The sequence below is a fragment of the Heloderma suspectum genome, chromosome 7 (genome assembly GCF_057233095.1).
Source record: "Heloderma suspectum isolate Gila_16-S chromosome 7, 16-S_ref, whole genome shotgun sequence".
Classification (NCBI taxonomy): Eukaryota; Metazoa; Chordata; class Lepidosauria; order Squamata; family Helodermatidae; genus Heloderma; species Heloderma suspectum.
In genome coordinates, this window is record NC_139464.1 from 42,326,597 (window position 1) to 42,354,277 (window position 27,681).

Sequence of the window (27,681 nt, forward strand, 5' to 3'; positions counted from 1 at the left end):
GCTGCTCTCTATGGTATCCCGCCATTTGCATTGCATTATATCATTGAGAAGGAAGGCCTGGCGTGTCCATGGGGTCACGAAGAGTCGGACACGACTTAACGACTGAACAACAATATCATAGAGATGGAATGAGCAACAACCCCATAACAACCTCGAGGAGACTTGCACGGGGCTTCCGGCTTTCTAATGTGTCCGTCACGGACCCGGAAGCCCGGTTTACACGGTCTAAGCCTATGGCGTAAGCCAAATTCAGAATCGTCAACTCTCGGTGGCAACTTCCAATTCCGCCTTGTCGACATTCTAGGCGGATCCTGGTCACCTCAGTGACTCGGAGGGGGAAGTTGTGGACAAGTTTTGTACCGCTCCCTGAGGGCGTTCTAGCCGTAACTTCCGTACCTCTATAGCTGCCAGAAGTGCCCTCCTAGACGGTTCTCGGAGCTTCTTCTCTATGGCTCCGCGCCGCCGGACCGGGAGGGCGGCAGGGTGGTTGCGCCTTTAAACCGAGAGGCCGCGGCGCGGGGAGGAGGGGCAGCTGAGCCGGGAGCAGATGGAGCCCGAGATGGAGACGGAGACGCTGGAGTCGAAGATCAGTGAGTGGGAGGGGTCTCCTGGGGATTCGGCCGCACCAGCAGGAGGTGCTGGTCGTGAGGGGAACCGGCTTTCCCGCCTCACCCGCCCTCGCGCGTCGCCCCGGTGGCCGTCCGTTGCCTTTGGCCTGAGACTTTCTGTTGAAGTCCTGCCGTGACAGAGAGATGCCGCCTCCCGGGGCCGGCTGGGAGTAAAGGGGCTGCCATACCCAAGAGGCCACGGGCATTCTTCTCTTCGTTTCCCCATAAATCCAGGGCGCTTCCCACCCCTGTCCAGCCCACGCTGGTTGCGGACTCGCGCAAGCCCCGGCGCGGACGTGCGGGACCGTCCCTGCAATGTTTCCTCGGAAGGAGATCCCATTGAATTCAATGGGGCTTGCTGCCCGCAGTACCTGCAGTGACAGGCCGCGATTTTAGGGTTGTATCCAATGTTAATGCTACTTAGAGTAGTCCCATTGAAGTGAATGGGGCGTAAGTTAGTCCAACATTCGATACTACCGATTGGATGCAACCCTTAGTTCTGTATGAACACCCATTGAAAGACTGGGAAAGAGCTGCCCTTTTTACCACAATCTATCCACTCTGCAGATTGACAAGTACTGAAGGGTGGTTTGAAATGTGTTTGCTAGTGGGCTTGAGTCAAAAAGAAAGAAGGACTCCAGCCCTTAACATGTTTAGTGACAGGTATAACGCCCATCACAATCAAGGATACATTGAAGTGGATGTTGCTAGGATCTAGCTGTAAGTGATCTACCCTCTGAATGCCTGTGTCCATTTCATTAGATGAAATGGGCTCTGACCCATGCAATATTAGTCTTTAAGGCATCACAGTACTCCTGTATGTTTCTTCCAGAGTATCTTCCAGGGCCTTTGGTATCTGTTCCTTCCCTTCTGGCCTGATTCAGGCTGTGGGGTTGACTCATCCTACCGTTAGTAGCTCAATATAATAAGCCATATTCTTCTTTTGCTGTGCAGGGAAGAATGTTGAGTGGGTATACCAAGTTATAAGCAAAAAAGAAACTCACTCTCTTGGCTGTGCTGGGGGAAGATCCCAAGTTGGCATTGTGGTGTTGGAAGATTGCATTTAATTTTATGTATTTATGCTTTCACCTGCTGCTCAGTACTGTAGGATGGTGAAAATATGGCTATGGCATCTTCCCAAGGGCCCAGGAACCAGACTCTGTGTTTTCCACCACTCCATGTTTTAGTCTCTAGATCCCATTCATGACCTTATGGAGCTGCCTCGTATTGAGTCCGGCCTTTGGTCCAATTTTCCCAGTGCTGTCTACACTGGCTGTCAATGGCACTCCCAGGTCCCAGCCTTGTTGTGGGAGAGCTTTTAAAGAAGAAATACCACAGAATGAACCTAGGACCTACTTCATGCAAAACATGTGCTCTATTGTTGAGCTATGGTACCTTCCTGTTTTATTTCCACGGTGTGTGGTGGCACTCCTGCAAGAAACAGGGTTTTTTTTTACTTCCCTTTTTGTGGGGCACTATTGGCAAAGAGCCTCTGGGAGACTTGATGTGATAACTGTTGTTCTTCACTACTGCTTGCAAGTAGGATCTCTTCTTGATGGAAGGCCTTTCTCTCTCAATTCAGACAGAGCTACAAACCCTCTGAACAAGGACCTGGAATGGGACAGCATCAATGCTTTTTGTGACCAGCTCAATAAGGAACTGGAGGGGTTAGTATGCCCAACCTCTTTCCCCACAAAATATGGCTAGATTACACTGTTTTATTTGGGGTTATCATTCAAGACGTAAGCTGAGTCAGTCCAAATACTTGCTTGAATGAGAGGCTTCTAAAGAAGTGCTCAAAAGAAGCATCTGGATGCTCAATACCCATTTGTTTCAGTTACTCTGATTTTGTGTTTTTCCTTCCATTTGTACTTAATGTTCTAGGACTTTGGTTCATTTATTTCTTGTACACAATGTGCTTTCTCCCCTTGAGATGAGGGGGCTGTTCTTTGTGTCAGGTTTTGGGATTTACTAGTTATTTTAAAAATCACTCCTGGAGATACCAATAACTTTGCTGGGGTGTGGGAGATTTTTGTAAAGAAACTGGGTGGGGAAATGTATGAGAGGTGTGTGTGAGGTAGGTAGGAGTTACGGAATGATAGCAACAAACAAATACCAGAAGCAATTAGTTAAAATATTGTTGAATAGGTAGAAATGCACAAAATCAAATTTGAAAGGTCTGATAATACAATGTGAGTCATCATTTGGGTGGGTATATTGTGTGGGGTACATTTACACAGACATTATGGGGTATAGCCAGTTGGATGAAAGGGCTACTTCCCTGGGTGGGCGAGCTATAATAAGTGGAGGATATTTAAGGAAATGTGGAGGTGCTGCTCTTCTCTTTATTAATAGTGAGTCAGACTTTCCAATATGGCCTTTCTGGGTTACTGGGATCTTTGGCTAAGATCTTAAGCAAGAGTTATGATTTTGTGAGGTTAATGTTATAGTCAGATTCTGATGGTAGCAGCTAGTGTGATCTAGCAGTCAGGAACCTTCTTAGGTGACCTTGTTCAGCTCAGTGACCTGGTTCGTACATAATGCTAACCCATGGTTTATTTAACCCTTTTTTTTTTTTTTTGGATTCTGGGTTGTCACGATGTGCAAACCCAGCCATGCTAACAAACCATGATTTGTTAACCATGAAAAACCCAGAAAGAGAAGCCATGGTTTGTTTTTGGGTTGTGAAGTGGGTTGTTTAAACCATAGGTTGTCATTCCATGTGAACCTAGAACCATAGGTTGTTCATGGCTTTTTTCACCAGGCTACAGAGATGGTGAGCAAGAGTGGTTAAAAAACAAAGCTGCTCTACATGCAAGTACTACAGTCTGGCAAAGGCATTTGGGATTCAAGGAGGCAGTGTCAAAGGACAAGCATAAAAGACAACCCAGGGATTGAGAAAACAAGCCGTGGTTTGTTTGATCGTCTGCTGACAAACGCTGGGTAGGACAATAAACCATGGGCTGGTTTTATGTGCGAACCATGTCGCCATCTCTCAGATTCATAAGAAGAGATGTGCTAGATCGGACCAAAGACCTATCTCATCCAGCATTCTGCTACCATAGTAGCCAACCAGATGCCTATGTGTGAAAATGCCCTGGTTCATAAATAAATATCTTAAAAGCACCAGTATAAAATGTTTGCAAAACATCAGAACCAGTGAGACTTTCTAGAAGTCTGATCTCCCCACCCCCAATTTTTTTTCAGTCAGTACTTGATTGTGGTGCCAGGGCTCAAGCCTATTTAGAAATCTAGCCTCATAGCCTCTGGCTTGAAAACCTTTCATCCAGTGAGTGGATGTTGGTTGTTGTGGCAAGGGAAAAGCCCCCTGGATAAGGTCATTATGACTCCTTATTACTACTGCTAAATAACCACACCTTCCAGAGCTGAAGTCTTGGAATTATGCTCTGGGAAACTAGGATTATGTATACCCTTTCAAAATAATGCCACATTCACTCGTTGTCCATCAAGGGCAGAGACCAGGCATCCCCAGTCACGTCAGGAACTATCGATGCCCAGCCTCTGGGTGCTAACAGCCCCTGCTAATTCAGCTGAGCTAGGAGGAGCAGGAGCAGGCGATGGCTGGACTCCTGTCTTGGCTGCTAGCCCACCACTACCACAAGAGTGCTGTAAACCAAGTGGCATCGAAAGTGTGATCTTGGTGAGGGGGCAAATTGGGCTAGGAAATAAAGAAAGGAATAAGAGAAGGCAGCAGCCAGGTCTTACAAACATCAGTGCACACAGAAGAGCAGTTCATTTTTTCCATGTATAGCAGTAGTCAGGGTCTGTATCACAGCAGTGGATCCTTCCATAACAATTCCTTTGTCTTACCATTCAGCCCACCACTTGCCACCAGGCTCCTAGCCCACAAGATCCAATCTCCACAAGAATGGGAAGCCATTCAGGCTCTCACGGTAAGAAGACATGAACCTCTTTCTGCTGGTTTGGGTAAAGACTGACCGAGGGAGGGGGAGCAGAGTTTGTTTGTTAAAATCTAAATCTGAGATGTTCTAACTCTTCAGTTTGGATGCAGCGTTTTAATGGGTCAGAATGCATTTAAAGAAAACGAATAGTATCCTCTTTGAAGGCTGAGAGCAATTGGTTCAGGAGGGTTGATGATTGCCCTAAAGGGAAAATAGCTTTGCCAGATGCCATTCTTTTTCAAGGGATGGTCAGTATTTCGAAAGAGACACCTTGGCTCCATTTTTTAAAAAAAAATTCCCCAGCAGTGCTTCAGGAATGATGTAGGAAGCATTTGCTCAGAGCAGGGGTGTACAACGTGTGCAAACCAATGGCCACTATCAAACGTATTGCAAGTTACAGCTAGTTTGTGTCATTCTGGACACATTATTAATATAGAATCAGGGCCTAATAAAGGATTATCCATGCCCAATTCAAGGAAAAGTCTGCAAAAATAATCCAGATAACAAACAACTGAACCAACCTCCTTGTAGGGGAGGCAACTCTCCTCCCTGCCACCTAACGTAGGATCGGTAGCTAATAGAAGACTTCCTAAGCTGCTTTCTGACTATGAGGTGGATAAGCAAGAAACGAAAAGCAGTTGTTGAGAAACTCCAACACACACACTCTAATTTTTTTGGCTCTTCTGGCACAGTCTTTTCCACCCAACACATCCCATCTGCATATAAAGCAGTTGCTATCACAGATAAAAGGGAAGAGGCTTTTTCCTAAAATAGTCTTTGTGAAGTATTCAAACCAATTACATTTTTCATCCAGTGTAATTCTTTTCACTTGGGACTATCTAAGGAAGATGTTCCAGAATTTTACATCACAAAACCTTATTTCAATGTCAAGTTTTTAATTGGTATTGCCATGACAGTATTTAGGCTCTGGGGTAGAAAAGTTGAAAGCAGTGCATGCTATGGCCTAGTAATGTTCCTTTTATTGGACATGCACCAAAGCATTGTGAGTCAGTGGTTTACAACTACTAATTCTTGGACATCAACAGATGCCTTTAAATAATTGGTTGAATACGGTGAAAGGTAATTCACAGCCACATTTTTCTACTTTTTGTGATGCCACACAAGCAGTACCATCTTTTAGGCTTCATCTTAAGTGAGCAATTTTGGCATGATGTCAAATGAGTCAAGTCGCCTTTCACATGCCTGGTTCTAGTCCTGATACTGTTCATACTAATTCTTCAGAGGCAGAAGGCACCTCCTTGAAATCGCAGGCATTGAAGAAACCACTTGAGCATTTTTTTAGACAAAATGCAGTTCTGATTTTGAAGGTTTCCTTACAGCCATGAGATCTAGAAATTTAGTTTTTCTGTAAATTGGTTATTACCGTTCTAGTTTAGCAGAGAGGGGGCCTTTTTGGTGGTGGTGCCCCAGTAATAGAATACCTTCCCCAGAGAGCCTCATCTGGTGCCTATGTTATGGTCCTTTCAGTGCCAGGTGAAGGCCTTTTTAGGTCCCAGGTTTTTTATCTTTCAGCTTAAAAAATTGTGTTTTAGATTTTTGCATTGCTGTTATCTTCTGCTGATGGTTTTATTCTGTGGCTGTTCTAATTTGTTGTAATTTTTATGTTATGATTTATTCGTGTACCTTATTATTTTAACCTTTTTTTGTGAACCACCCAGAGAGCTTCAGCTATTGGGCAGTATAAAAGTGTAATTAAAATAAATGCATAAATTTCCCCATCCATGCAAAATAGTTCCTCTAGGTGGCTGACAACAGTAAAAGCAATATTGACAGATAAATACATGAACTGAAATGCCAATCTTAAATAAAAGTGCTAAATAATAACATGGGATTCTTAGAAATATCGCATACTGAAAAAACATCCACATATCCCGATTCTTCATGTTGATTTTGTATGACAAATTGAGGGGACTCTGATCAGGGCCTCCTGCTGATTCTTAAAGGCACTTTCTGATTCTAGCAAGAGTAAACATGATCTATACATAACCACTTGGGAAAGAGAGAGAATCCTCATCTGACTATGGGCCTATTGACATTTGGGACTTTGGATCAGGTGTCTAATAAGGACACGCCTGCCGCACATACTGTTTCTAACAAATTCTTCTCACCTATGCACACTGAAAAGTCTGCCACTTTTAGCACCAATTTCCTGGATTGGCTTCTAAGCCTGCATCTGCATGTCATTGTCTGGCTGTGTCCTTTTCTGTATGTCAATATAAGGAGATGCAGCCCCAGCAGAGAGCTCTGCCCCAGGGTAGCAAATTCTGCAATGACCTTTTGATCATTTCCACCCTTGGCAAGAAGCCACATGGGAGCCTAAAATAAGCCGTTGTGGGACCCTATTAATAGCAGTTGTGTGGGTGGGTTTGCTTGTTTGATGCAACCAAAACCAGAAGTAGAAATGGCCTGCTATTAGGGTAAACAATATGGGGCATGCTGTGGGGTTGGGAATCTGGAGGACAAAGATGATCTTTTCTGTAATCATTGCTTGTACTTTTCTGCAGAGAAACAAGCCTTATATTGTTTGAGTAGAGAGAAACACGTTTGATGTATTCAGATGTGTATGCTTTACAGCAGGGGTGCAGAAACATAGGGCCAGGGGGATAAATCCAGCCCACTTGAGGTCCCAGTCAGACCCTCCAGGGTTCCCCAAATGGCCATGCCCCCTTACCTCTGACAAGTAATAGTTTGGTTTCCTGGCTTTTGTGCATTTTTTCCTCCATTCGTAAAGGTTGAAATACCTCTCCTAAGGCTTAGTTACTCGCAATAAGAGCCTTTGATTAAAATATGCTGGTATTATTGGCCCTGTTCTTTTTGCCCTTGGCCCCACCCGCCACTGGAATGTGGTCCCTGAGAGCTTCTCTGAAACTGAATTTGGCCCACGGGCTGAAAGAAGTCCAGCACTCCTGCTTTACAGGATGCTGTGCACATGGTTTTCTAAATAGTATCACCCCACCCCACTCCAATTCTATTGCATCCTGAAACAGAGAATGGGATGATACGGGCTTCCGCTGCTTGGACTGTTATGCGTACCCTCTTCTCTATTGCATGTGTGCAGGTGCTGGAGGCCTGTATGAAAAACTGTGGCAAGCGCTTTCACGACGAGGTGGGCAAGTTCCGCTTCCTTAACGAGCTCATCAAGGTGGTGTCGCCCAAGGTGAGTCCTGTTGCTGGTGCGGCAGTGTCAGAGGCGGTGGGGTGGCATAACTTGTGCTGAAATGGCAAAGAGCTGGAGCAGTTTTATGCCATGTGGATTTCAAGAGCATGGCATGCAAACAGTAGAAGGGATATGTGTTGGCTTTATAACAGTAATGACCCACAATTGGAAAATCCCAGGTTTCATGGATGCTTTTTTTACAGGGGGTGTCTGGCAAGCACAGGTTCCCCATTCATTCCACTGTTAAGCTCTTTACTCATAGAGGAGATGCATATGTGGAGCTGCTGCAGCATTGCCTTTATGTGTGCAGGAGCCTCTGGACTGTCTCACACATTCACTTCTAATGAGAGAATACGTATCTTAGTTCAGTTTATATCCTAACACATGCTTTTAAAAGCCTCAGGGGCTTTTGGATCCCCCCTTCCATCTTTGGCAGTGCTGGAGAAGAGAGCAGATTCCCTTCTCCCAGCCACCACTACAGGTGGCTGGGTCTGGAGAGGCTTACAGGACCACTGTCCTTGCTTCATCCTGCTCTCCCAGAAAGGAGGAGCCCTGTACTTGTTCTCAGCACCCCAAGCTGCTTTTAAAGCCACAGTACATCACCTTGCATGTTTAAGTGATATACTGCAGTTATAAACAGGGGTAGGAACCGTCCCTGTTCCTGTTGAAGATGAGGACAGGGCTTCTCTCTGGGAGCAAAGGGTGAGGCTACTGCTGGTAGGCTCCCTTCAGTATTCTAAAATGGATGGAGAATGATTCACATACATTGTGTTTCCCTCACAGGAGGATAATAAGTTAGTCATATGTCTGGTTTGGAGCACTAATGTGAATTTAGGAAGTGTGATGAATTTGTCTTGCTCTCAACTCCACTTTCTCTTCCTCCTCCTCATGTATTTTAACATCTTGACCAGCTGGAGTTGCCAGTTATTAGAGGGTGCTTGTGTGCCCATGGAGATGGAGTGCTGAACTATATAGATTGTGAGTCTGATCCTCCAAGGCAATCCTTAATTTCTAGGGTATGGCAAAATGGCACCTCTCCCAGGCCAACTCACTGTGCCGATTGACACCGCTGAGAAGATCTGGTATTCTGATCTCCCTTTTTTTAAGCCTCTTATTCATGATGATGTGAGTGGCCAGTGCCTCCGGTGTCAGTGACTGGGCATGGGAAGTGAGTAGGATTCAGTGGTGCAGCTAGGATATTTTAGACCCTGGACTTAATAGTCCTACCAGGGGGCCCTTTAAATGGCCGTGTGTATTACTTCAGTTATGAAGCACACAGCATTTCTCATCTCCTCCCCCACACCACCATTCCATTCTTTACAACTGCTTCTATATTCATGATACGTTAGAGCAAGCACACCCACCCCTGTATGCCGACCCTGATTAAAAAGAAGAAATATTCTGGGCATGTGCAGTTTTGCATTTTAAACTGATTGGCGCCATCATGACTACAGAAGTGAAATGGAGTTTTCTTCAGCTGGCCTCACGCTAAACACATTTATTTGGGAATAAGCACAATTTATTGTAGAAAAGGATCATATATTTTGAAAGTAGAACTAATAAAGTGAGCATCCAAAACCATGTACATGCCCAGCCGATCATCCCATGCTGGCCCAGGTGCTGTGGCTGGATTTCAGCCTTGGCTGCACCACTGTTGGGCTTTAAATGTGACTTTGTCTCTTCCTGGCTGAGAGTGCCAGGGTCGCATGTCTTCCTCACCTTCAACCAAGCACATGAAGCTTCAGCTTGAACTTGGTACGAAGCCCCCCTGGGATCACTGTGCAAGGCTCCATGATCATCTTCCATTGAATCCCTTCATCTTTGATGCGAGTGTGTCATCATCTCCCCCTCAGTATCTAGGAAACAGGACTCCAGAGAAAGTGAAAGCCAAGATCTTGGAGCTGATGTATAGCTGGACATTGGGGCTGCCCCATGAAGTGAAGATTACGGAGGCCTATCAGATGCTGAAAAAGCAAGGTGAGAGATCCCTTCCTAGCCCAGAGAATCCATGGCTTTGTGTGCTGATGAAGATGGATGCTGCTTGCCAAGTTGGGTTAACCTTTTGGGCCATGGTCTGCACAACCCCTGCATAGCAGGGGCAATGTTAAGAGCTGGGCACACCCTCCTCCCCCACCCCCCCAAAATCCAGAGTGACTGGGTATTATGGACACAGAGTTGGTCTCTTGGTCTACCTCAGTAGTTGTCATATGGGATGGAACAATGGTTGTGGCAAGAGTGATGACAGTTTGGATACATAGGTCTATTGCCGGATTCCCAGGGCCATGGGTAGGTTCCATGAAAAGAGTGCACCTCTCTTGCCCAGTGTTTTATTTATTGTACGGTTAGCATTATCATCTTGATCCCCTGCCGATACTAGCCCCTGAAGCAGCTGTGTGGATCTTGAAGGGGCAAAGAGGTGGAGTACTGACCCCCTTGTTATGTATCTTGTTTTCCTAACTGGTAGCTTTTCCCTTCAGTATGCGAGCAGTGACTTGAAAAAAAATTGGTCAGTTGCTTGCAAGTATTTTGAATGACAAGCCCCAGATAAAACTAATGGCAAAAGCTGTGAATAGTTTGCTCTCTGAAATTTAGATCCTAAGGTTTAGGTCTGTAAGGTCCTAGAAATTTAGATCAGTAAGATCCTAGAAATCCCATCACCCTGGTATTGGAACCAGAGTACAAAATGTCTCCTAGAAGTGGCACGCAGTGTTACTCAAATTAAGGGATGGCTGAGCTTGCCTTTTGCCTGCCAATCCATCCAGCTCACATGTCTTATGCATCAGCTGTTCTTGATGGCTGCTGGCATGCTAATACTGAGCACTGTGTTCTGGCGTTGTGCATGTGCACATGCATGTGCAGTATCCCGTGAAAACATGTCAACTGGAGCAGTGGCAGCTGCTATGAGTAACAGAGAAAGGAGTAGAGGCTCACTGATCTGGCTTGATAGGGCTGTCCAGCAGTTGTCCAGTAACAAGGGCCTTTTCAGTGCTGGCCTCACACCTCTGGAATCAGCTTCTGTCAGGGGTTCATCAGGCCCCTTCACTGCAGGTCTTCAGGAAGGCTCTGAAGGCCCACTTGTTTTTGCTGGCCCTCCCATAGTCTGTTGGCTGCGGATTTTATTGCTATTATCTGTTTTTTATAGTGGGCTTATAGTATTTTACTGTATATATATTTGTATAGTTTTGTGTTGCTTTTTATCTTGTACTCCTTGAGGGTTCTACCCTTAAAGGTGACCTAAAAATAATTTTGTATTAGAATAACAAACCCTTGCCTTTGGCCAGTCAGTGCAGGCTGGTCAGCTGTGTGTTTTTTGATTATTAATAGATTAACTGTATGGCCCATGGGCATTTTGTTTCCTGGAGTATTATTAGTAGCATTATTATTATTATTAGTTTCATTAATATCCCTCATTTTTAGGAAATGTACGCAAGGCAGCTTACATGAAATTAGTGTAATACAAAATAAGACAATCTAAAAAACAAAGATTTCCACTCTTATTGATCATGGTGCATTTTGTGAGCTCAGAGTGGTTCCCACTCCTTTTGTCTACCTTAATTTAGAGAGTGGATGGAAGTTATCACAGCTAGTTGAGAGCAGGTGGGGAGCAGAAAATTCCAGAAAGCTCTTTTGGACAAAGTTTGAAAAGCTGTGCTAAAGGAAGTGTATTCTAAGCTCTCAAAATAAAGCAAGAAATTCCCAGCTCTAGCGTCCCTAGAGATTACCATGGCAGGTCATTCGGGAAGAGTTGCTATTCTGTTTGGGTAGCAATAGTAGTGCTATCCTCTTCGACCCACTTTCACCCTTGATGAGAATACAGAGAGGCCTGTACTTCTCTAAAGTCTTTCCTTTCCTTGCAGGGATTGTAAAATGTGACCCCAAGTTGCCAGACGATGCCCCCTTCCCACTGCCTCCCCCCAGGCCAAAGAATGTGATCTTTGATGATGAAGAGAAGTCCAAGGTAAGGACCATTCAGGTAGCAAGATGCCTAGAAGCATTTCTTTTTGCTCAGTCATCCAAGACTTGGAGTTTGCTTTCTCAAGGCAGCTTAACACCTCGAAAGGAAGTTGGGGCGGAGAGTGAAATGTGATCTTTAAAAAAAAAAAAAATCTTTTGAAGTCAGTGAACACTAGCTGCCTTCAGTATGTTTGGGATAGGGTTAAGCACCGAAGCTATCTATCATACATGGCTAGACTCGTTCAGTATCATATTGCTGACACTAATTGGCACAAACGTCTCCAATATGTGGAAGAATTAGGGATAACCATGGAGTGATTTAACACCTGTATTACAGCAGAGCATGGTTGTTGTTTTTGTTTTTATTAGCAGCAGCCATCAACGCAGATCAAGTCAGAGCCATTTGCATGTGCTCAGCTCCTTTGCAGATTAAAATCTGCAGGAGTCAGTCTGGACATCAGTTAAAACTAGAATGTGCAGAGCAAGAATCCTGCTGTTTATTAACATAGCACTAAAACATGTTAATGGTGCTAGTTTTTAGTACAGATTTAGTAATATCAGTGAAATGAAGGCAAGTATTAACATATGAGCTAGTTCCAATTTGGTTTTTTTCTCATAGTTCAAGGGGTAGTAATTTTGGGAGCTGAGGTTAAAGTGCCATAGGCTCGGGGAGGTAGTTCAGGTGAGGGAAGGAGCATATATCAATCCCCCTGAACATGCAAATGTCAGTAGGTGTATGTACTCAACTCCCTATCTGCTGCAGCTTGCTTCCTCTACGCTAAGAGACAAAGGCCCCTGCAACACTGGCTGAATGCTCTACTATATTCCTTTCAAAACATTTGAATTTCCTGTTCAAGTTCCCAGAGCTACCATCAAGCCAAATGTAATGCACTAGCCATGTGTGATGGCCTATCAAGGGCTCAGTAAAGCTCTTGTTTTTGCTACCTGCCTGGAACTGCAAAAACAGGGGATCTTCAAACTTCTGGCAGGCGTGGATATATGACGGTTGTGCTTTGGTGGGTCACAAACTGTACAGACCTGTCCTAGAGGGAAAGTAGGTTCCCATCCTATCTCTGATAATACGATACCTCCCAGCCTATCATTGGTGTCTGTCAAAATGCACAAAGCTGCGGTTTCTGAGGTGGTAAAAATGGAGTTCTGTTGAAGGTGGTACCTGTTTGCTCTGCAATTCTCATACTTGTTCCGTTCAGAAAAAACTCTTCCGTTGTAAACAAATACCTCCAAAGCAGCCCTTAGGCCTGCTTTCCTCTGATCTGTGTGCGTTTGCAGATGCTGGCTCGCCTGCTCAAAAGCTCACACCCTGAGGACCTCCGGGCTGCCAACAAACTCATCAAAGAGATGGTTCAGGAGGTAAGCTTTCCACACGAGAAGCATTTCCATCTGTCAGCTGAGTTTCGGTCATTTGTGTGTCTTTATACTCTTTCTCTTTTTAAAAAAATACTTTTTATTCTATTTTTTATACAATACCAACAACTTACTCAATAACTACAATTTCCCAACAATACAGTATTCTTAAGAGGGTACCGCAATAATGAAAGAGAAAAAGAAAAAAAACAGAAAAAAAGGACGGAAAAAAACATGAAAAAACTATATAAAAAGTTATTTAAAACGATTAAATTTAAACTCCATTACACAGAAACTTCAAACCCCATTCTACTTAAAAATTATACCTATAACACTGGCAATATTACAATTCAATACAGCATAAATAATCAACCTTATATTTCAGCATCATATCATCAGTCTTATCGCAAGGAAGCAGGCCTACAATTCATTTCCAGTAACCATATATTGCCCTTCAGCTAACATATAATAGTAAAACTTAATAATTTGACCAGCCAAAAATCTTACTAACCAATAATGATAGTAATAATAAAAAGGAAGAAAATTTAAAAGGATAAATAATAACAAATCACTAATAAATTGTATAATATTATATAATAATAAAGCTTAAAATCAACCTCACAACAATCACTAATATATTTTGTACTTGATATATAAATGAGTGTGCACATTTCTATACACCCTTCAGACAGTAAATTTAAGTACAGTATATCGTATCCATTTTAAGAAGAAAGGATTTAAAGAAAAGAGAGAAAGAGAAAAAAATGAGAAAAGAAAAAAAAATCTCTGGCCTAGCCTAACTCTTCCAGACTAAACATAGCCAGTTAACAAAACGTATTTGTAGATTCCAGTTCATGGTACTGGAACAGAAATCTCATGCGATTTTCCATTTAGCCACGCCTCCGCCATTTCATGATTTAGAAACTTCTTCATCTGACCTTAAGAAAAAATGCAAAACGTAGCAGGATATTTTAAGTGATATTGTAAGTTCATTTGTTTTGCCATATTTTTCGCCTTGGTAAATTGCCTTCTTCTATCAGCAACTTCTTTGGCATAATCCGGAAATAGCATAACTTTATCTTGTTTCCAAAAAAGGTTTCCAGCCTCTCTTGCTAAACTCAGGATATAATTTTTTGTGGAGATCCTTGCAAATTGGACCATAATCGTATAACCAGTCTCTTTGGCATTTGACACACGGAATGCCTGCTCAATATCAAATGAATAATCAGATGGCACAGGGAATATCTCATGCAGGAACTTATCTACAAAAGTAGACAAATTTGTATCAGTAGGTAAATCTTTAATACCAGTGATACGTACGTTTGTCCTGCGCTCAAAAGCCTCCAGTTGAGAAATTCTAACCGAAAAATTGTTGAAAAAGGATTGTGACGTAGTCTCATTCCCTGCCACCTGATCTTGCAGCTCGTTAACCTTCGCCTCCATTTTTTTTTTTTAGTGTTGATTAAATCCACAGCCCCTTGCAGGGCGGTGATAGAATTTTAGATTGTATCCAACCTCTTAGCCTGTTCAGCAAATTGCAAGGACAAAGTTTGTATCAGAGCAAGTAACTCCTCTGCATTTTTGCTTCTCGGAGCCTTTGCCAAGGGAGGTGTGGGGGGAGTAGGCAGAAATCCTTTTTTTCACCCTGGTGTAATCATCCTTCTCTTCAAACAGATCTTGCAGGTCCTCAAATATTATTGAAATTTCTTAATCCATTCCTCAAACGTTGTTGGTGTTTCTTAATCCATAAACTACAACGGAGCACGTCAGCCCTAATTTCTCCTAAATGGATAGGAGGTTCAACACAGCTTTGAGCAATTACTAAGCTCTGGCAGACTAGCCCCAGAGTCTAGCCCCCCTGCTACTATGCAGTGAGAGCTACTTCATCCAGAGCTGCTCATGCCTCCCCTTTTCATTCCAGGGGAGAGATGAAAAGGTTTTTCAACCTTTTAAAAAGCTGTTCGAGATAGCGTCCCGCAGAGGCTCCGCGGAATGCTGCAAGGGCGACATTGGCTCCGACCAATCACGTCTTTATTACTCTTTCTCCAAGGATCTCAGAGAAGAGTTTTATCCTCACCACAACCCTGTGAGGTAGTTTAGCTTGAGGAGAGTCAGTAGCATAACTGGCAGTGATTTGAACCTGGATTTCCCCAATCCAAACCCAACAGTCTCGCTACTGCACCCATGCTGGCTCTCACACGGGGTTGAAGAGAGAGACTGCAAAATGCATGGCTGGAATGGATGAAGAAAATGGCTTGTGTGTTTGTATTTTTTACCCTTTCCAAGGGGCTTCTTTCCTTTTGCACTGGGGGGTGGCAATTCCTGGGATCCAGAAGTAAAGTTTGCTGTTGAAGTGGATGTGAAAATAGCTATAATGGTTTTCTGTGGTATAGCTCAGTGGCATACCCTAGTGTCTGGGACTGCTCAAGATGTGGTAGCTGCACTCTCTCAGCATGTGGTGACCTTGGCAGTGTCATATCAGATGGCCTTGGTCATGCCATTCTAAGTGGGGGAGCCACTCAAGGAAGCTGGGCTTTTGTGTTTACGTATTCCAGCCATTCCAGTCGCCAGAGGGTAAGGAGGAAAACCAGGCTGCTCTCACCCTTCCTCTTCTTCCAGGACCAAAAGCGAATGGAGAAGATCTCCAAGAGGGTGAACGCCATTGAGGAGGTGAACAACAATGTGAAGCTGCTGACCGAGATGGTGACCAACTACAGCAAGGGAGAAACAACGGAGAGCAGCGAGGACCTCATGAAAGTGAGGAAGGAGCCATCCTAGTTGTGAGAGTTTTGTACTAGCTGCAGCAGAACTTGGTGGAGGATTTTAATTACTTACTCCTTATATATGTATCCCTCTTGCATATCGTAAGCAGCAAGCATTATTTTCCTGTTTACATTAAAAACCTGAAACTGCTAATTCGGTGTGCACTCACAAGGTGTTGTTTGAATGCCTGTGGCACGGAGGTGATGTTTATGACTTAATTTAACAGAGCTGCTTACTGACCTTGGAATTTCTCATTCTAAAGGCTACCCAGTTCCCCTTTGGTGCTCAGCTGCCTAGTTGAATGCTGTCCCACTCTCCCCTAGCCAGTGACAGCTGAAGGAGTGATGCCTTCTCCGCCCCTAAGCCATGGTGTGACATGAGAGTAGATCAGTCAATTACTGCCTGATAACACTTGCCAACAGTGGGGCTGTGACCACGTTAATACGTTATTGACTGATATGTTCAGTAACTTTACTTTGAGGACATCCCAGCATTTATTATTACTGAAATAAAGAGTCTAGTTGTACCTTAAAGACAAATTAATCCTGATAAAGTGGGCTCTAGTTCAAAAAACGTATGCCATAATAAATTTGCTGTTCTTCAAGGTTCAACAAGGATCTATGTTTTTGCAGCAACAAACTAACACAGCTACCTTGTGGTCATTATTATGCTCTTAACCTATCTTGTATGATGGACAGTAATGGAAATTGATTAGATAATTTTTCTGCTAGCCACCAGGTGGGGCTAGAATGCCCCTTGCTGATCCATATTATACAGAAGGGGAGCTAAGGCCGAAAGGCAGCAACTTGCCCAAGTTCACATAGTGACCCAGTTCACACGATCACGCCATGGTTAGCAAGCTACATTGACTTGTTAACCCTACCACACATGTTTATCACGTGCCAGCCGGATTTCCCTAATTACCCTCACTGGTGCAGCTGGCTGTGTCGTCCAAACCCGGGTGGCATGCCTGGTTGGAGGGGGCAGCAACCCTCACATAACCCATGGGGTGTTGCTGGGTTGTGCCCCCACCCCTAGCAAGCCATGCCTCCTGGGTTCGGATGACATAACAGTGAAGGTAATTAGGGAAATCCAACTGGCATGTGTGTGGGTAGGAAATAAGCCACCATGGTTTATTTCCCTTGCTGCAATCATGCAGACTGGCCCGATGTCTCAAAGAATGAGAAGGAATTTGACCTTGGAAGACTCATCTGTCCTCTTAGGTCAGCCTTCCCCAGCCTGGTTCCCTCCAGATGTTTTGGGCTACAATTCCCAGCATTCCTGACCATTGGCCATGCTTGCTAGGGCTGATGGAAGACAAAGTCCAACACATCTGGAGGGCACCAGGTCAAGGAAGGCTGTCCTAGGTCATACTAGCCCTCTCTGCTATTGATACTGAGGAGCCCCTTCTGAATACTGTTGTTGCCTACCTTGATTTCCCCTCTACTTTCCCCTTCCACAAATTCCCCTTCTAGTAATTTCAAAAATATCCTAACAGAAGTCAAAAGAACAAAAATACGTTGAATAATTGACTAAGTTTCTATTCTTAGAAATACACGTTACGGTTCTGAATCACAATCTCCCTCCACTACAGGAGCTGTACCAGCGCTGTGAGCGCATGAGGCCCATGCTTTTCCGGCTTGCCAGTGACACAGAGGACAATGATGAGGCACTAGGTAAATGTAGCCCACCTTCAATTATGATATCAAGCCAGTGAGGAGCATGCAACTATATTTTAGGATGCCTTCAGGTAGAATCTAAAGAGACTATGAGTTCCTTAACATTCCTTTGTGGGTCCCTCTAATCATGAATGTCTGAGTTAATTTGTGGGCAGTCTTGCCTAAGGGCATCCGACTGGACTACAGTTGACCTTCAAATTTCTTCCAGTTCTGACACATCTTCCTCACCCCCAAGCCATGCTAAGCATTCATACCTCTCTGCTCTTCAGAACAGGTTACTCAGATGGATGGAGCTTTTTTCAGAAGCAGTATTGTTCCTTGGCTTCCAGCCTTACACTGGCCTAGGTTCCTCGAGCTTTTCTATCCACCCTGGTTAGTCCTTGATAAAAGATTCCAAATTTTATAACGAGATAATTCAACAATTTCAGCTAAGAGTGTATAATTTAATCACAGGGTTTTTTTAAAAATAATTCCTTTATCTGTATGATATATTGTTGTAGCAGAACACTTAATTTTAGAGTTCGTCCCTGCTGATATGGAACGTTCAGGTACTCTGTCAAGCCTTACTCTCATTACCTTTGTCTCCTCTTGTTGCAGCGGAAATTTTGCAAGCCAACGACAACCTAACACAAGTGATCAACCTGTACAAGCAGGTTGTGAAAGGGGAGGAGATCAACGGTGAGACCATGGCTGGTCCTCTCCGAGGTAAGGAAGCTGAGAAATAGGGGCTGACTTAAGAGGAAGATGCACTCGATTCTTTCCAAAGTAGAAACCTCAAATTCAGGTACTACAGGGAAGGAATTGATTTGGCATCCAAAGTTACAATTAAAAGAGTGAGAGAAAGCAGGCCTAGGTGCCCTCTTTTGTGATGTTGTAGCCTGAAATCTTAGGGCTGGATTAGTGGAGGAGTAATATGGGAAAGAGTGCAAGTGTGGGGATGGGACAACCTATTGCCTAGCATAAAGGACTGATTGCTAGGTAGCAGGGTTTGCTGCCCCACAATTCCTCTGGGCTATGTACTTTTTCTCCTCTTAGGCAGCACTTCAGCACTTCTGGATCTGTCAGGGCTCGACATGCCAATCACAAGCCCCTCCTACCCAGCTTTACCAACCTTCTCAGGTGGTGGGTCAGCAGCTTCAGTGCCAGAGCAAAGCAGCTCTGTCTCTCTGCTGGATGATGAACTCATGTCATTAGGTGAGTCCAGGAGATGCCCTGAAGCTAATACAGGATGGAAAGTAGTTGATATAAAAGTATGTGGAATGGAGCAGGCCAAGTGGAAAGCTGTTTGCTATCATGAAATGTAGGGGAATCTGGTTAGTTTCTGAATCTCTTGGTTTGCTTAAAGAAAAATCTCTGTCATCTCAGCAACATGTCTTCAGCAAGAATGTCTAGGATTTTCAAGCACACAGCAAGCCTTTCTCATACCCAAGAGCCAGCATGGTGTAGGGGCTAGAGTGTTGGACTGGGAGTTCGGAGATCTGGGTTCTAGTCCCCACTCGGCCATGGAAGCTCACTAGGGGACTTTGGGCCAGTCACTGACTCTCAGCCCAACCTACCTCACAGGGTTGTTGTTGTGAGGCTAAAATGGAGAGGAGGATTATGTATACCGCCTTGGGTTCCTTAAAGAGGAAAAAAGGTGGGATGGAAATGTAATAAATAAATACATTTCCTCTCCTGACGTAGCCTCTGTTCTGGGGGTAGATCAATTCTGGGTTGATCTGCAAGTTTTATTCAAGTTCCTGAACGCTGTTGGTGGGCTTGTCTCTTTTTAGGGCTGCCTGAATTATTGGAAATAAGTTGCTGCCAAAATAATCCTCCTGTATTTGCAATAAAAGAGATTAGTGTGTGGCATAATATGGCCTTGCTGCTGCTGCTGTATCCTAAACATCAATATACCTACCTACCAGTCATCTCAGAGTATTTTGGGAAATTCAGACCTGACTTTTTTGTAGATGCAGCAGTTATTCATGTAGGAAAAACATACTGTGAGTCTGCAGTTCTGTGGAGGTTCAGTCTGCAATTCTGCATCTGTATAGAAATTCCAGATTTGGACAGCCTGTTAGTGGCACAGACTTATATATTAGTAGCTCACACAGTCAGTGTTCCTTTGTTTGTAGGTACAGGAATAACTTCTGTGTCCAAGGAAGTAGCATTTGAATAGAACCTTACTTCATAAACGACCACTATTTAAAGGGATAGTAGCTGTCTGCAAGACTCTGTAGATTGTATTCTGCAGTCGTGGCACACTACTGGATTTTAACTCTGAATGCTTTGGAGCTCCTACTGTGTGGACTCTGGCCAAGTGGATATGTGTTTCCTTAATATTTTTGAGATACTGAGAAGAAATACATTCTAACAAATGTTTCTTTCTTGGCAAAGCATTGAGATGTTCTCCACAAACAGAGTGACTAAAACAAAAAGATCTTTGGACTTCCAATTTAAGACACATGTACAAGATTATTCAATGCAGATAAATATACACCAGTCAGCTTCTCATAAGCATAATCAAAATGATTAAATTGAATTAAAATAATAGATTTTCCCCTCACATATTTAGAATATGTTTATGTGGGAACAGACATTTGCATCCTGGTTTTATAGGAGTATAGATCTAAGGATATTGTAGATAAATGGTTCTGGAATGTGTGCATGTGGAGGCTGTAGGTTCACTGTCCTGCCATGAGTCTGAATTTGTTTTCTCTCAAGGCCTGAGCACATGAATCCTTTGAAAAATCCCATGGATCTTTCCCAGCACATCAGCAGGATGGAGAACTTGATTAAAATTAGAATGAATAAACCTGGTGGGAGAGGAGGTTTGGGGCTTTCTTCTCTCTTATCCAATTTCTATGCTTTTTACGTACTGGCAGAGTTGCAAGTTGCGGTTTCCAATCATGCCTACCCTTGTCAGAGCTTGCTTGGGTTCCTTGTGCCCTGGAATCATGTCACCTCATGTATGCTCTTACTATTCCCCTCTCTAGGGCTTAATGACCCAGCAACTCCCACAGCCCAGGGTACAGATAACAGTGGCTGGAACAATTTCCAGGTAAGGGGCTTGGTTATGTGAAAGGTATGAGAATGCTATTGCTTGAGACAGTCTAAGAACATAAGAAGAGCTCCGCTGGATCCGACCAAGGGCTGGCATTCTGTTTGACATTCAGAAAGTCTAGCATTGTGTCCCCACAAAGGCCAGCCAGTTGCCTATGGGAAGCCCACAAGCAGGACGTGAGCACAATAGTCTAAAACCTTTGGGCCTGGAGACAGGGGAAGGGTTTCAGCTGAGGCTGTAATCTTCAGACTTGTGTGGTGTTGTAATGATTAATACTGGGAATGGCAGAAAGACCGCCAGGAGAAAGACAGGTAAAATGTAAGGGCTCTGACAAACTGGATTCATTTTTTTTCGTTGAATTTGTCTGTGAAACATGCACATAGGTCAGGGCTAGGCAATGTGCAGCCCATGCTGCACCCCCAAAATATTTTCTTCATTTAAAAAAAATGGCATCCATAGCAGCTATGGAGTGCCCAAATGGCCAAATCTAGATTATTTGCAAACTAAATTTAGTTCTTCTGATGCAACAAGGCGCCCAAAGGGTTAAATTTAGTTTGGAAACAAGCTGCTTTTAACCATTGTTGCTCTCTGTAGCATTACAGAGCAGTTTGCTGTGGAATTTCCTCAGCAAACTGGAGGCTTAGGCACTTTTTTCCTTTGGGGGGAGGGGACCCTGCAGACTGTGGCCCAGGGTGGGATCCAAGGGCAAAAACAGCCCCCAGACCTCCAGTAGTTGCCCACCCCTAATGTAGATTATCACAACTGATGATCTGCTCAGTGTGCACATTCTGGCAAGTTGAAAACGCGCATGCACACACATGCACATGATGATGATGATCCTGTGTGGCCGTCTCTGGGGGTTGTGTGCAGTTTCCATGTGAAAGTGACTTCTATGATGAAATCCTGTGACACATGGGATAGTTCTCAGCATCTACTTGAACTCCAGAGTGTTGGATCTTCAGTTGGGGGAAATGGGTGTAGGGTGACTGAGGCTATGGTCAGATCAGAGTAAAGCTTCATTGCAGGTGAAGCAAGCCTCCCTTTTTCCTCCAACAGTCTTGTGGGAGGAAGGGGAGACCCCGTTCTCTTGGCGTGGAGAACAAAGGACCCAAACAACATGAGGCACCATCTTTCCTTACAAGCATAACCGTGGGAAAGCTAGGTCTCTGTCAGGTGGAATGCATCTGAAATATTTGAAGGCCAGTGGGAATTTATTGCTGTGGGGAAGAGGTGGAGCCCTCATTTTTCTGGAATGTTCATTGATCTCTGTCTGCTGTGTCGTTGGTAGAGCTGTATGGGATCCCCTTTTAGGTCCATGCTTTAGTGCCAGACCCTGTAACTCAGGAGGAGAAGTAAAACCCACATCATTCCTTGCGTTGTGCACACAATGTGGGCCCCATGCAAGCCTGTTCTACATGCAGAAATGTATGGACTCTCATCAGGATGCACCTGGAAGAATTGTGGTAGTTTGCAGGTGCCATCAACATATGTGAAATGGCTGTGGATTTTACTGTATCCTGTGTCTTGCATGGTGATAATGCTATCTCCCTGCCGATGGCTCTATTTATTTACTTATTTCTAACATTTTTATCCTGTGCTTTAGCCAAAAGGGCTCCCAAGGCAGCTTACAAAGATATTTCTAAAGACGCATCCTACCCACTGGCTTACAATCTAAAAAAACATGACACAAAAGGAAAGGGGATTGGGAGGGAGGAGGAAAAAGCCAATTAAGGTACTAGATTCTTAGCTGCAAACTTCAGCAGGTCATAGACACAGTGGAAGGGCTGCTGTTTCCGTCCCTTTTCCCTGCCTCTGATGGCCTCAGCAGTAAGAGTCGGTAGCAGGAGGGAGGGGACCCTTGGCTGGAGCTGGATCCAGGCAGGGTGGAGGGGTGCTTGATTGCTGGCTGGGTTGGCTGCTCTTCGTTGCATTGCTCCTTTCTCCTGTCTTTCACTGCAGTCCTCTGACAGCCCTGAAGTCGCCATCCCCTCGGTGCCACCAGCCCCAGTGGGGAAAGCTGATGCTGGGCTGCCTGCAGCGGCGCCTCCTGTGGCCTCTAGCGGAATGGATGACCTGGACCTGCTGGGCAAGACCCTGTTGCAACAGTCCCTTCCCCCAGAGTCTCTGCAAGTCAGATGGTAGGAAGCAAGGTGGGGAAGGGCAGGGAGGGACTCCAAGGATGGAGTCGCGTCTGGGCGAGGTGGAGGCGAGGCTTCCTGCTCCTTCTCTTTGATAGTCCATGTCTCTTTTGCCCACCTTGCAGGGAGAAGCAGCCCCCACCTCGGTTGACATTGCGCGACCTCCAAAACAAGAGCACTTCTAGCCCGTCTGTGAGCACCAGCAACACCCCGCCCCTCTTCCCGGCACTCCCTTCAAACCCTCCTACCACTTTACCCCTGTCATCGGAGCATCCAGCACCCATCGTCGTCCCTCGAGGGCTGCCAACACCTTCTGGAGCCACAGTTCCTCCAGCAGGTTTCCCTGCTTCAACCTCCCCGCGGGAAATCTCACTGACGAATGTCACTGTGCCTCTGGAATCTATCAAACCAAGTGAGTTTGGGCAGAGGGTTGGGGGATGGCCTTACCCTGAAGCATCTTGCTTGGTGCTGTTGCTCAAGTAATTTGGAGCCATTCACTTTACAAGCACCTTTTTTCCAATTTGTGGAAGGGTGTGATCTTGACTGAGATGGGACAGTCTTGGCGGATTGATGGTCCTGCCTCACAGCGAGTTGTTGGATCAGGGTGGGTCTGTGGTGGACCAGTAGGGAAGATTGCATATCTAAAGAGACTTCCATGTGTCTCCATCCCAATCAGCGATAAGAGCCAAGAGTACTTTAAGGGTACCATCGTTGTACTAAATTCAAATGACAAAGCTGTAGAGAGAAGAGAAGTAATCGCAGTAGTTGCCCACATGTGGTGAAGTCCTTATCCTTGAAAATAGCATAAGCTTAATGTCATCTTCCCATGTTGTAAGGTGCTTTTAATTTGCCCTGGCTTTTGTAGGCTAAGGTTAAGCTGGGAAGAGGATGTTGAGGGGAAGGGATTATTGATTCCTTTTCTCTATTTGAGTTGAAATGTAATAGCACGTCGTGTGTGTGTGTGTGTGTTTCTTAAATCTGTTGTTACCAGCCTTGAGTATCTGAGACGGAGTGGAGCATTGACTTAAGTGGTGTTAAACGTGGAGATGAAGTTATAAGGAGTTCTGAGTTTGTTTGGGCTCTGGAGGGGCAAGGGTAGAATGCTGCATGTGCTTGCATTTAGTCAATGGGTGACTGACTGCCTCTGTGGAAGGAACCAATCCTCTTCTGTTTTGTGCTACCTCCTTGGTGCTGCTTCAATCCAGGCAACATCCTCCCGGTGACTGTGTACGATCAGCATGGTTTCCGTGTCCTCTTCCACTTTGCCAAGGACTCCCTACCTGACCGGCCTGATGTGCTGGTGGTGGTCATCTCCATGCTCAGCACAGCCCCCTTGCCCATTAAGAACATCATCTTTCAGTCTGCTGTCCCCAAGGTAATGTTTTCATGGTGGGACAAATGAGAATAATGTTCTTCCCCACCCCTCAAAGGAGCTGGGTTCCTAATGCTTTTTACTCAGGCAAAATATTTTCTAACACAGTAGATCTCTGGTCAGCTGCTTTAGCTGCATTGAGCAGGTGGAGGGAGATAGCAGGTCAGTTACCTTTTCTAAGAGTGACTTGCCAGTATCCCTGGACCATGACCTCTGCTCCCTCCTTCCAGGCCTCATGCTTCCAGTTGGACAGCTTGAGATGGGGAAGGGCTACAGCTTGGTGGCAGAGAACAAGCTTTGCATTCAGAAGGCCCCAGGTTGAATCCCAAGAGTCTCAGTTAAAAGGAACTGGAGTTTCCAGTTAAAAGACAGCAGGGTTAAGAACAAATTCTGCTTGAGACCATGGAGAACCACTGCCCGTTAGAGTAGATGCACCTGAGCTAGGGGGACCAGCAGCCTGATTCTGGATAACACAGCTTCTTATATTCATATGTTGATCGCGGGAGGGGGGTGTCATTCACTGCTGATCCCAAATGGCATGTACTCCTTTGTGTATCAGCAGCTGTGCTAGGAAGGCCAACTCTGTCCTTGGCACACCGATTGTGAGGGCCCTGCCCCCTAAACTACGTTTGGTGAACTATTCAAAAATCAGGAACAGCAAACTTCCCAAACCTGATGCCCTTCAGGTGTGTTGGAATATAACTATTATCCCAGTACATCTGGAGGGCACTATACTGGGGAAGGCTGAGTCACAGTATTGGTTGGTTTCGCATTCCCTGCTGTCCACTGTTTCAAAGGCCAGGAGCGAAATGGCTTCTCAAGGCTGCAAAGGAGGCAGGATTCTTAGAATTATAAACCCAAGTATCCAACAGCTAGTTATTACGTTAATCAAGGTTCAGACTCTAGGGGAGCTATTTGAGAGCGGCATTAATAAAATTCATCCACAAGTCAGTGGTTCACTGCTGCTGCTTTAGTTTGTATATCAGTCCTCCTCATCCAGGAAAAAGAAAAAGCCTGGAAGGCACTCTTAACCAGATGGATCTTGCTGTCTGCTTAGAAGCAGGTTCTTGAGATCCTCCGGTTTGCAGTCTTAATAGCGAAGTCATTGAATCGTTCCAATATGCTTTCATTTCTGCAGGTGATGAAAGTGAAGCTGCAGCCACCATCGGGGACAGAACTCCCAGCATTCAACCCAATTGTGCCCCCCACGGCAATCACCCAAGTCCTTCTGCTTGCTAACCCACAGAAGGTAACAGCACCTCTGTAGATAGTAGGGTGGTCTGATTCTTACCCTACTGGTGTCCCTTTCCCAGAACTGCTAGTGCCCCACAATCCCTTTTGCCTCCTCACCCCTTTATTTGTAATCAGCCACCCATGAGAAGGAAATCTCATCCTCTCCTCCCCACCCCTTACCTGTTGTGCATCTTTCCCTCTGACCAGGAGAAAGTGAGACTACGATACAAGCTGACCTTCACCATGGCAGATCAAACCTACAATGAGATGGGTGACGTGGACCAGTTCCCCCCTCCAGAATCATGGGGAAACCTCTAGTGCTGCGGTGGGGATGCTGTGTCAGACTTCTAAAGATTCTGCCTCCCCTAGGACAAGAGCCTTCCTAGGGCTGGCTAGCGCTCAAACTCTGCTCTCAGACTGGAATGCTAGCAGTCAGCAATATGCTGTGGGGTGGAGGATGGCAGGCAGAGGAGAGGGGGGATGCCTGTCTTGGGGTTGGTGGGGCAGGAATGATTGAGTGAGTTGCTCTCTGTTCTTCTAACTTGGTCTCTGAGCCCCTATCCCCTCATCTTGCTCTTCCAGCTCTGCTTTTCCTTCCATGGAATGGTGGCCATGATCAGCTGATGCTGCTCTGAGAAACCCAACTCCAGGGAATAGACTCTTTGGATCTTCTTTACCCCCACTCCCTCCTGCTAAGGTTATATTGGACCTTATACCTTCCCACTCTTCAGCTCTGTTGCCACTCCACACTCTTCACAAGCAAACCGACAGACCTGAGAGGTTGTTACTAGGTTGATACGTGGAGCAATACCCCTTGCTCCCTTTCCTCAAGGCTTGATTATTGTCCTATGACTGGTCACAGGAGACCTAGTTGGCCCATTCATGACTCCATGAGCAAAACAGCCTTGAGATTACAGGGTAGTTGGGTAGTTGGTTGATTGCCCCAGGGCTGGAGGATGGGCATGGGCTAATGCTCATCATGCTTGTTGAGCCTGGCTGAACTGATGGGATGAGCACAGAAGGCAGGTAGTGTGCCTGGTCTAATATGCCTTACATGAGAAGGATTCGTGCTGCAGCCTTATTGTGCAGTCGCAAGAGGGCGGTTGCAGTGGACGTCTTGAGACTGTTCCACCCCATGCTTTCTCTTTCTGATGGGGAAGGAAACTGACGGTACCACAAGGCTGTATGCAGACAGACAAGAGGTCCACTTCCTGAACTGTGTTCACTGATTTGTACACGAAGCTCCTATACCACTCAGTACTGTGCATTCCAGCAGCTCAGTCTCTGTGGCCCATCAAGATACAGTGCCGGGAGGAGGGTCTTGAGGGGGGAAAGGTTGCCGTAACTATATCTCTCCCCACAACTCATTCCCAGCCGTAGCTCCTCCTCTTCTCCCACTCACAGAGTGGTGTGCTCACAGGCTCTGGCCCAGGAAGCATGCAGTCCATATGACTGTCTGTCTGATTTATTCCCATGAGGAAAGTACCCATGGAAATACTCCCTTACTGGGAGTAAGGGCTTGACTAGTTTCTTGATGGGATGCTCCATGGGAGGTGGAATTAAGCTTTCTTGACAAAAACAGCGGGTGGGATTGTGGTGGAGAATGGTGTTTTACCCCGGTGGGTTGCGCACTTGCTTCAGACAGGGATGGGCTGTTCTTGGTGGGAAGGCCTTTCTCATGCGGGGTTCTGCTGTGACTGGATGCTTTTATTTTCTGGCCTCTCTTTCAGGGTGATCTTTGCCTCCTTTCTGTAGGTTTGGTTCGGTTTGGTTCTTGAAACAGACTTGTATATATATTTGGGTGCAAGTTCAGCACACGACAAAGGACTTTAAAATAGACTGTGTGAAATCTGCTGTATTAATGGGAAATAAAAAAAAAATTCTTCCCTGAAGTGCATCTTAAACATTGGGACCGAATGAAAGGGCTGGAGGACCCTATGTCAAGTTGTACTGTTGTGCCTTACCTATCTCTGATGTGTACACCTCTGTCTTTCCTCAGCTGGTAACATACAAGCTTCCTCTGCAACTGAGATGGCTCAGTGATCTCTTTGTTTTGGACCAAGAAGACCAATGTTCACATCCTAACCAGTATGGGCTCAGTAACCTGCCTTGATCATCACAATCGCAGGCACAAGCAGTACTATGCATACTCTGTGCTTTTAAAAAATCAAAAATGTTTAATTTGTGCTAATGAGATGAATTTTATGGTCCACGTGTATTATGCAGATTTGCTCATTTTTTGCATAATTTTTACTGTCTCCGCTAGTTTTGGCAACGAGGGGACTGACATTTTGCCCTCTGCTTTGGTGCCATCGCCTGCATGATTGAGTCATTAGGGCGAGAAAGCTGTTTAAAATAACCAAACACTGAGATTCTCAAGATGCTGAAATCTATACCCCGTACCCATTTCTGGAGTTGTACA

General features: G+C 45.1%; 1 protein-coding gene across 2 annotated transcripts; it reads left to right on the top strand.

Annotated features, from left to right (window-relative positions):
* Positions 1 to 27: 27 nt before the first annotated feature.
* On the top strand, positions 28 to 27,473 carry GGA1 (golgi associated, gamma adaptin ear containing, ARF binding protein 1). 2 transcript variants are annotated; one of them, XM_084809751.1, is made up of 18 exons: positions 28 to 590; positions 2,191 to 2,275; positions 4,447 to 4,522; positions 7,611 to 7,709; positions 9,563 to 9,686; positions 11,567 to 11,667; positions 12,954 to 13,034; positions 15,648 to 15,785; positions 17,386 to 17,467; positions 18,068 to 18,175; positions 18,506 to 18,664; positions 20,449 to 20,513; positions 22,476 to 22,654; positions 22,780 to 23,066; positions 23,860 to 24,029; positions 25,165 to 25,275; positions 25,467 to 25,584; positions 27,259 to 27,473. In XM_084809751.1, the coding sequence occupies exons 1-17, from the start codon at positions 548 to 550 to the stop codon at positions 25,575 to 25,577; spliced, it is 2,019 nt and encodes a 672-aa protein (XP_084665877.1). In that variant the 5' UTR covers positions 28 to 547; the 3' UTR covers positions 25,578 to 25,584; positions 27,259 to 27,473. The 2 variants fall into 2 exon arrangements, with proteins under 2 accessions (XP_084665877.1, XP_084665879.1); XM_084809753.1 differs by lacking the exons at positions 18,506 to 18,664; positions 27,259 to 27,473 and having other exon boundaries at positions 25,467 to 27,149.
* The last annotated feature ends 208 nt before the right edge of the window (positions 27,474 to 27,681 follow it).